The 10,499-nt window shown below is 56.9% G+C and overlaps 1 protein-coding gene across 1 annotated transcript; it reads right to left on the bottom strand.

Moving 5' to 3' along the window:
• Window positions 1-5,826: 5,826 nt before the first annotated feature.
• SMIM45 (small integral membrane protein 45) lies at window positions 5,827-6,033 on the bottom strand (the record flags this gene model as incomplete). Its single annotated transcript, XM_080636994.1, has 1 exon — window positions 5,827-6,033. One exon carries the CDS (start codon window positions 6,031-6,033, stop codon window positions 5,827-5,829), a length of 207 nt encoding a protein of 68 aa, XP_080493120.1.
• Window positions 6,034-10,499: the final 4,466 nt, after the last annotated feature.

Here is a 10,499-nt window from a genome sequence, read left to right on the forward strand (position 1 = left end):
CAGTGCTCTGCAGAGGGCTCGGGCAGGAGCCCAGCTCTGCCGGGGCCGCAGTGAAATCTAGGGCAGTGTGTGCTGAAGCCTCTCTGGAAGTGAAGGGGCTGGAGGTGAAGGGGCCGGGCATGTCCTCAGCCCAGCCGCTGCAGGATTAGATGCTCACCTCAGCTGTACCAAGCTGTACAGCACCCCAGCTGTACCAAGGCTGCCACTCCCCGGCTGTGCATCTCGTACCCCATACCGCGGCTCACCCCTGGGTGGCACGGCTGTATCACAGGGCGAGAGGATGCTGAGCACCCCTGGACCACCGCAGCTGCCTGTGCCCCTGCCTGCCTGCCCGCCGGTGCGGGGCCTCCCTTCCCGCCACTGGCTCCTGCAGAGATGCCCAAGGCGCACGCAGCACAGGATGTCCTTGTTGCCCCTGCAGCCGCTGCCTGTCACTAGCAAGGGACAAGCCAGCTGACGAGCAGCTTGTGGGCTTCCCCCAGCCCTGGACCAGCTCGGATTATCTCTTTCTTTCAAAGCAGCCCCTGGCGCCAGCTACTCCCGATCAGATCCGCAAACAGCCCATCTCATTCTCCTTCATGCCAGACTGCTGCCACCAAAAGGAAAAAAGAAGACAGACAAAGCCAGGACCGATTTCCCCTGCTGCCCTTCGGGGTTATTCCTCCTCCGTGGCCAGAGCTGGGCAGTATGGAAGCACAGCGGAGAGTGCCTGCACAAAAAGCCCCAGCGGCGTCCCTCCAGCATCGCCCAGCCCTGCCAAGCCCAGAGCATCCTACCTTTGAACATGAAGCTTCCTTTGTCTCCGAATCCTCGCCCAAGGGGGTGGGTTTCCCCTTACTTTCCTAGCCTGACGCTGGTACGGCACGGTGGGCTACGAGGTGCTGCTTTTACCTCCCTCTTTCTTCCCTGTATCCTCTTCTCCCCCCCTCTCCTTCCCCTCCTTCTCCAGTGGCTATTTCAGCGGAGAGGGGATGCTGGTGCTGCTCCTGCTGCCATCGTCATGTGACCTGAATATTAAACATCGCCGCAAAATCTCCCCCCGCGCACCCTCCCCGGCTCCATCCCGGGCCCCGGCTCCATCCCCGGCCCCGCCGGGGGGCGAACAGCCACGGGGATGGGGACGGCACCGCCGATGGGGCCCCTCCGTGTCCTGGAGGGGCCCCCCTTGCACACCCACATCACACAGGCCTTTTCTTACCCCTTTCCCTCCCAATTCCCCAGCGTTTTCAGCATCTCTGCTTGTTTAGGGAGGAGGATCTTTAACCCTTCACAGCTTGGCTCTGGCAGGGCACTCAAGGGTGCTCTTTTCCCCTAGGTATTTATTGCAAGGCCTCCCTTCTGCTTTCCCAGAGGAGGGAAATTAGGAATGTTTTGGCTCATCAGAAGTGACTTGCCCTTCAGATCCGCTTGTGGAGGCGTGAAAAACCTTCTCTCCTCTGGAGCTGCGACTCCTGGCTGTCAGCCCGTGGTGCAGAGGCAGAGAGAGTGCTGTCCCCTTTATGTGTGTGTGTACATATGTGTGCATGTGTGTCCATGTGTGTGGTGAACAGGAAGAGGTGCTGCCCAAGGGCCATGCTGGGGTACACAGATCACATTCCGTGTGCCCCCGCAGGCATACACACATGCCTGGCAGTGCCCACCTGCATGTGCCCAGTGGATGTGCTTGCGTCTGGAGAGGGGGCACATCCTGGAAGGGGATAGCCCCTTTGTCTCTCTCTGTTTCCTTCTCCTGCATGCTACAAGAAATCTGGAGAGGGACTTTTTATGAAGGCAAGTAGTGACAGAACAAGGGGGAATGGATATAAACGGTCAGAGAATAGATTAAATTAGATAGTGGGGAAAAAAACCTGGAACTGCCCAAGGAAGTTGTGCCTGCCCCATCCCTGGCAGTGTTCAAGGCCAGGCTGGATAGGACTTGGAGCAACCTGGTCTAGTGGAAGGTGTCCCTGCCTGTGGCAGGGGGTTGGAGCTGATGAGCTTTAAGGTCCCTTCCAACCCAAACCATTCTGGGATTCTGTTTGTGAGCCCTGGCTGCACTGTGCCCCTGCCGTGCTCTGCTGGGGCCAGGGCAAAAAGGAAACTGCACCCTCTGTGGGTTACAGGACCATTTAGCAATCACTGTCAGTCGTTACTCAGGGTAGGCTGAGTGGTCCACAGCCTGGCTGCCTAAGACAGAGTGATGACAGACAGACAAGCATCCCAGCACCCCCAGCATCTCCTGACATGGTGCCCATGGCTGTCCCTTTCCTCGCCGAGGGCCAGGCTCACCTCCACACAGGCTCACCTCCTGTCTGCCTTTGCCCACCCACATTCCCAGTGTAGGGAAAGGAGAAATGGCCTCCAAGGAAGTGCTCCCCATCTTCCCCATGTCACCCCACTGCTCCCATAGGGCCCTGCCTCATGCCAAGCCCCATGGCACTACCAAGGGACCGCTTTGTGCCTCCCTCCCCCCTTGCCCAGCCCATCCCAGCAGCAGAGACCCACCGGAGCATGGCGGGGCGCAGGGAACCCCCATCTTCACCACCGGGGAGGCTTCGGCCCCGCCACGTCGCTGGGACCCCTCAGCCACTGTGGGCCGGGGCCGAGGCGGGACGGGGGTGATGGGCGCCGGGCCCCGCAGCCGCTCCCAGGGGAGCCCCCCGGCACCCGCACTGGCCTGGCGCAGGGTGACCGAGAGGCAGCTCCGCTTCGTGGAGGCACCAAGGGGGCTGTCCCGCCGCAGCGACGGGGTCGGAATGCGGCTGGGGCCGCCTGGGACGGGCAGGTGGCCGCGGTGATGGGCGACGTCCTCCTCCATGGCTGCAAGAATGACGGCAGGGTCCCGGCGCTCCCCCCCGCCGGGGCCGCGGCGTCCCGGGGCGCAGCTCCCCGGCAGCGCTGCCCAGCGGCCAGCCCGCCTCCGGGCAGGACAATAGCGAGCCTGTGCCCTGTGCCCACGCCTGGCGCTGCGGCCGCTCCTGCCCCTGCCCTGGCGCCTTCCTGGCTCCGTGCCGTGGGCAGCCCCACGGCACAGCCCCTGCCCTGCTCTCCTGGTGGGAGGTGATGGAGCAGCGCAGACCCACCGGGTCAGGCCGGTGATGGCTGCTCCCGATGACAACGGGGGTGACTGGAAAAAGAAGTGAAAATCTCTGAATTTTTGAAATGTTTTCCCATCCTCTTTCTTTTTTTTTTTTTTTTTTCCCCTTCAAATAGCAGATTTCAGTTAAAGGAGTTTTGCCCTCCTGAGAAAGTCCAATGTTCGCTCGTCAGGTGTTCATCAAGGTTAACGCTTCTTTCCTTTACTCTGATTTTCTTCTGCTTCTTCATTATTCTGACTGTTTCTTAATTTTGCCAGCTTCGGGGTGGAGCAAGCAGCTTGCCACTGTGCACCTTCCTCACCATAAAGAGACTTGGAAAGGGCAATGCAGTGACAAAGGAAGGAAGAATAAAAGTGTTTTGGTGGAACAGGATGAGAATATGTGTGGTTTGTTGGGCAAATGGGAGCAAAGAGAAGGAGAGCTGGGCACACGTAGCACCCAAAGCATGGCACCCACGGTGGCATGTCAGACCATGCACCCAGCCTTTGGGTGGCCAGGGCTGAGGGCTGGAGGGGTAAAAACAAGCTGTGAGGAGTGCTGGGGATAAGGACAACATAACTTCTCTGCTTCTGTAAAGACAAAGAGACAGAGAAGGTGGGAAAGACCAGCGTGATCCTGTGCAGTATGTGCAGCACTGAGTATCTTGCCTGATGCTTTACACAGTTTAGTTCAGTATCTGTGACTATTTCCCTCTCCCCTGAGGTGTCTCTGGCTGCGCAGGTCCCACAGGGGAGGCACAGCCTCAGTTTTCAGGCAGTGTTTGCATTTGGCGGAGTTGTTCCCAGATAGCCCTGTGGCATAGCCAGCACAGAAACCACACAGACGAGGACCTGCCCTGATGTAAAGGAAACCTCACTGCGCACTGGTCCTTGCTACCTGCCCGGAGCTGCAGGGAGGCAGCTCCCAGTGGGAGCAACAGGAAAACCAAGCATCGGCCATGCATTTTGTCACACAGTTTTATTCCACTGGGGAAGGCTTTGACACCGCTGGCAGTAAAGTCCTTTATACACATGGAAAATACCTGGCTTAATACTGGCTGCATCAGGACTAACAGCGCGACACAAGCCAGAGGAGATGAACAACGAGCTTCTCTCTAGTCCAGCCCTGACCTGTTTGTTGTCTTCTTTTTGCTTGGTTTCTATAGCAAGTCATGGCCAGAGCGGAGGTGAGAACAGGCAGGACAGCACACAGAGAAGGGCACAAGGGAGCCCCATCACACCACGGATGCCGGCCGGGTGAGGGCAGCAGTAGCAGACCCAGCCCTTCGGTTTTACCAGGCTGGTGGCTTTCCCTCTTCTCTTTCCACTCAGCGGGTGAAAGCAGGTTTGGAGGAGGTGCAATGGCAGAGCAGCCTGCACTGATGCAGGCCCCAGAGACAAGACCTCCCTTCCCACAGGGACAGTGTAACCTGTCCCTGGTGGCTCCAAGCCCCTCAGCTCCAGTACAGAGCTGTTTATTGCTACACCATGTCTCAGAAGGGGTCCGTGCTCAGTGCAGCCTCAGCTACAAGGGAGTGGAGGTGAGGGAGAAGGTTTCCAGGCTGGTGCTTGGAGATACGGCTGTGTTGTGCCAGAGGGCAGCAGATGGATGTGAGCCATGCAGACCATGCAGCCCAACCCCACAGCATTTCCCTTTCACAATCCAAGTCACCAAGGCACAAAAATACTTGGGATGTACCTGTTTCAGGCTGCACCTGCACTTTGAGCAATTGCTTGCCAGGGCAAGCATTACTTTGGGCACAGGAGTGCATCTCACTGCATCTCCCTGCAGAGCAAGACTCTGCAGTTAGGGTACTCACATCTCTGTTTTTTGACTGAATGTAAGGACTGAATGAGGGATGAAATGTCCCAGAAAGACCCAGGATATTTGCAGGATGTTCTGATCCATTCCTTCCTCAGCCAGAAACCACAGAGCTAGAAATTAACTTTCATCCCCAGAGAATTACCCCCGGAGCATCACTCACTCAAACCAGCCCAGGTCACCCTCCTCCTTTCTTTGGGAATAGAGGAGAAAGCTTCCACTGACAGGTTCACAGGAGAGACTGAGTGACATGAGCCCATCTAGGACATGTGGCAGATTTGGGCAGCTGGCTTGAGGGACTCCTGCTGCCCAAAGCAGCCATCAGGGACTACAGCACAGAGACAGCACCCTGGGGATGTGGGTCGCTCTGCCACTGGCAGGTCCATGAGGCAGCATGGGATGTGCAGACTCATGCAGATGGGGTGCTGGCACTGTCTGACATCCCCTGGGACATCAGGAGTGGGGCACACAGGCCCTTGCATGTCCAGGGCACTCACTGCTGCACCTACTGCATCCAAAGTGTGGGTGTTGGGGTGGGAGGAGAGGCGATGAGAGGCTGTTGAGACAATCTGCTGCCACAGGTTCAGAGCTCCCCAAACCTGCCTGTACACACTGGGCATTGTACTGGGCTGGCAGGGAGGGAGAAGGTGTGATTAACAAGGGACCTTTCATTTGAGTCATTCACCAGTCTTGACCATGGGAAGGAGCAGAATTCCTTGGCTGGGTGAAGGGCTGTGAGCATGTGGGAAGCCCTGAGCCTACAGTGCCACACAAACCTCACCTAAGAAACAAAGGGACAGAAAGGGGAGTGGTGAGTACAAAACCCAGACCAGCAAAGAGCAAAGCTGCTATCAGCCCAGCTTGCACAGGGCCAGACTGTCATCCATACTGAGGCTTGCAGACTGCTGCCCATGCAGGAGAGGCTCTTCTGGACTGGATGGGCAGCATTTCAGACCTCGGGCACTCCGAAGGCCAGGTTGTCCCGAATCATCAGTGTCTTCCGAAGGTCTCGTTCCATTATCGGCCTCTGAGTTCGCCACTTATGGGCTTCCTGGAGTCCTGGCTCAAAGTAGTAAATGCAAGCTCCAAAGCCCACCAGGATGAGAATAGAGATCATCAGATACACTGGCACAAACCAATCCAAGAAGTGGGGCATGGCTGCCAGAGAAAAGGCAAGAAACCTCATGCAGTGGGAGCACCCAAGAAATACACCAAGCTTCATGATGAGACACCTGCCCCATCAGCAGGGCCCAGCCTCCCTGCACCCTTCCTCACTGCCCCACTGCACCCCTGTTCATGCTGGGTTGCACACCAAGGCATCTCAGCCTTTGGAAGAGAGCAATCCCTTTGGCTCGTCACTGAGACCCCCACACTGAGTGGCAGTCCTGCTCCCTCCCCATAGACAGGGGTGAGCCCTCATGCCCCCAGCCCTGTTCCTCATCTGCTTGTAGGGAATTCTGCTGCTCTTTCCCCTGATGCTTCATGACCCCTCTGAATACCCAGTCTGAGCTGGTCTAGCTCGGGGTTGAGCCCTCCCTTGCTGCTCACCTATTTGGTGTCCTGCTTTGCCAGGGCTCAAGGGCCTTGCAGTGCTTGGTTGAGCAGAACCCAGATCCCCACATCACATCAGGTGCTGGGCAGTGGGAGCCACTTACCAGGGGCAGCCAATCTGTCTTGCCAGGAACCCCTTGCTACCTAGGAGCAAGGTGCCGAGTCTGGAGCAGCACTGCCCTGGGGAACAAAAACCAACATGACAGATGCATGATCATAGAATCATAGAATCATAGAATAGTTAGGGTTGGAAAGGACCATAAGATCATCTAGTTCCAACCCCACTGCCATCACTGTCAGTCCAGTGCTAAAAATGAGTGAGCAGGACAGAAAACCTCTCCTGCCTGGCCACCAAGGCTAAGGCTTTATGGAGGGGCAGGCAGATGTGCTTCCAGCCCCACAACCTGCTGGTGCCCTGGCCAACATACATTCTGACTCAGGGCCATTTAAAAGCTGTAATGGCACCGTGTTTGTGCCTTATCCTCACCCTTTGCGATGAAGCAATCCACATTACAACCCACAGAAGTGCCAGGCTCAGGCACAAAAAGCAGCCTTACAGGCTCGCCTTCCAGTGGGGGTGTTGAAATGCCCCTTGATTTCAGTGGCAGCAGATAGGGCAGAGCTGCACCCGTGCCAAGCTCCTGCTTTTCCAGATACCTGAAAGATGCCACCTGCAACTGTCCCCTAATACACCCCTCTGCCTGCAACCACATGTCCATTACTTTCCTTGTGTGAGGCAGTTAAGGGGAGGCTGGGGAGAAATCTGAGCATCTCCATCCTCTTTCTTGCTCCTGGCCTGTAAGGATGCTGCCTCTTGCAGCAGGAGAGCCCATCCCTGCCTGCTTATCCCAAGACTTGCATGAGGTTCATCTCTACCCTCTGAATAGCACCTTTATTGTCACAGGGTTAGATCTGAAAAAAGCTGCAATTCTTGTTTGCATAAGCAAGAAACTACCAGCATTGGAGAAAATGCCTGATTTCCTCTCACTTTTTGGCATGGATGTTGATACTCATCTGTTCTCCTTGCACGACAGGGAAGACCTCAGAGGATTTTGCCTTCTCCTACCACGCTCTTTGGCTTTCAGCAGCCATTGGTTTTGCTGCCTCTACCATTGCCAAGTCCTGGAGGACTTTTTCCATCCCCCTCTCACTGATTCACACCTCCCTTTTGTCAGGTCCCTGCTCCACCTGATCAAGAGCAATGGGACTGAGCAGCTCAGCATCAGCCACCATATGGCTGGGAGCAAAGGGCAGTCTTGGTGCTGCTCCCACCTCTTCATGGCTGCCTCTGCCTCCCTCAGGAGAAGTCCCCTGCCCCAGCCTGCAGTAACATTGTAGATGGGTTGTGGGGAGCAGGGATCCTGCTGTGGGGTTTCCAGAAGGAATTAGGCACAAACCACGCTCCCTGACAGGAGTCTGAGGTCCAGGTTTGGCCAGAGGCCCCTCAGTGCAACTTTCCTCCATGCTCTGCAGAAGCAGCTCCTGTGCACCCCCTGCACTCCTCAGCTGTGGCTGCCAGGCTGGTGGCCAAGGATGCTGCAACCCCCTCTTCCAGAGGTGCCTCTGCCATCAGTCCCAGCTCATGACACCAATGGGCAGGAAAGGTGACTCGGGCTTGGAGCCCCCAGTGCAACGGGAGAAAAGCCAGCAACCTCATTTCCTTCCCTGACCATTTCCTTTCCAAACCTGGGAGCGAAGCTGCCATCCAAAAAGTACCGCAATAAAAAGCAGCCTTACAGACTTCCCAATTTATCCTTTCTCCGTAGCTAGCAGCGCCAGCATTTCCCAGCTCCTTGCCAGCAACCTATTCTTCAGTCTACTTGCTATGCAGCCCTCACCTCGTGCTGTGTCCCCCCCTCACTCGCCCGTCCCTAGCCCCACTGAAGGATCCTGACCATGGCTAAGCCGAGGTGTCATTCCCCACACACACAGCTTCTGCAGGACCAGCCCAGCAAAGCCCTTGCTCTTGTCAGGTGAGTGACCAGATTTGGCTGAAAATGCTGAAAAGACGGAGTTTAATTCAAAGATGTCAGCTTTCTGGAGCAGCCCTGCATACATTAAATGCGCCTTAACCCTTGTTGGACCAGTTGAATTCAGCACCTCATTTTGCAATGGGGCATCTGTGACATCCCAAAGACACGTAAGTGTTCTTGGTCTTTCATTTGAGACAGCATCTCAAGGAGGTAAGCTGACTGACCCTTTAGAAATCTCTGCTACATGTGTCATTCCAGCCGCCCTCCTTCAATGTCACCCCTGGATCCCCTCATGCCACCTCCTGCTGCCCCCCCATGTGCTGCAAGTGCCCTTGTGATGGGCATCCTAGGGGCACACTGAAAGTGATCGGGCAGAAACTGCTCAGGAGAGGCCAGGAGCAGGGAGAGGGGGTTTGCAGGGGACATGGAAACATAGTGGTGACCAGGCAGGGGTGAGTGAGGCAGGAGTGCCATGCAGAGTGCCAGGACATGGGTGACTTCAGGCACAAAACCCTTCCGTGTGAATGGGTGGGAGACACATCAGGTTGCAGCATTACCAGCCATGGGCTCACCCCGACTATAGGAGATTCCCCAGGAGTGGGCACCCCGGGGCAGCTTGGGGCAAGGGGCTGCCGATGGCTGGGGACCAGGACGCGACCCCGCTCCCATACATTGCATCCCCGACAAAACCCAGTCACCTGCCCTGCAACGTGCCACCTACCTCCTTCCACGGCCGCAGGGCGACGGGGTGAGGCTGCTCCCTCCGGCATCAGCCGGGCTCGGTCGGGATGAGTCGGGCTCTTTTCCCAGCCTGGCAGTGCCAGGGAGAAAGGACCCCGCTCCGGGAGAGGAGGGCGACAGCGAGAGGCGACAGGCGGGGGGCGGGAGGGAAGGAGGGAAGCCGGGAGGGAATGAGGGAGGGAATGCGGGATGGCGGGGGCGTGCAGTGGTGACACGCAGCCTCATTTCCCACCGGGCTCCTGGGGGCTTCCCCCATTGCCTCCCCGGCAGCGATAGCCCCCCTGCAGCCTCCCCAGGGCACCCTCCGCCGGCCTCAGCCCCCGAAGGAGGGAGCGTCTGCACCAATTGCATCCCCGCGTAGGGGAGAGGTGGAGGTGGGGGGAGGATTTTAGCAGCCGTCGTTATGGCAACGGGCTTCCCGAGCTCACCCGCACATGGTACCCGGGCCGGAGCCACGGGAGACGCAGCCGAGGGATGCTCTTCCCTCTTCTCGCGTCACCCACAGCCCGGGCTGCAGCGACCGGAGGAGCTGCTCTCCGCCGGGCTGAGAAGGAAGGATGGGCTGGAGAGGAGGCGAAGTGCTGGGGGAGACGTGTGTAGACTCGGGATGATGGAGATGTACGAGATGTTAAGGTTCCGCAGTTCTACCGGTGAGACCCGCCAGGGGCTGGGGGCTTGACAGCAGCGGGATGGAGGCAGAGGGAGGCAGGAGTGGAAGGGGGAGGGAGGTTAGTATTCCCTTTGAGGGGTTTATGCAAAAATGAAATGATCAACACTGGCCAAAAGTGTCTCCCAGCAGAAAACAAAAGCATCGCTGCCTGAAGTAGTGTTTTTGCTTTCAATGAAATACCTTGCTTCCTGGATCCATACCTGGCTCTGTCACTGCTGCTGCAATGTTAAACCATTTTCAGCTTTTCAAAGCAGCACAGAACAAACAGCACCAAACAGCTACCAAACTGTTTTGCTGTTGTTGTTGCTGCTTGTGTTTTGGGGTTTTTTTTGTACACAGAGAATTTTTCACCATGACCCGAAGTCGTTTAATGCAAGTGTTTTAACAAAATCCATCAAACAACTGGCTCCAGCCCTGAGAGCTGCCTGTGCCACCCAGCCCTGACAGCTTAGTCTCTGACACCTACAGCCCTGCAGGCGCCTGCAGGGGGTGGTTTTCAAGGCCTGGGGGCTACTAATACCCACCAAACTATCTGAGCCCCAGATCCATGCCCCCTATATGCCTATGCCTCAGGAGCTGTGAGGTGCAAGGTTTGGCTTCCCAGTAGATTGTGTTCCAGGCATAAAGAGGTTCATCCACTCCCCAAGCTGGTCACAGAGCCCACATGTGCTTGCTGGCTCCAAAGGT

This window comes from Psittacula echo (genome assembly GCF_963264785.1).
Source record: "Psittacula echo genome assembly, chromosome: 1".
Lineage (NCBI taxonomy): Eukaryota > Metazoa > Chordata > Aves > Psittaciformes > Psittacidae > Psittacula > Psittacula echo.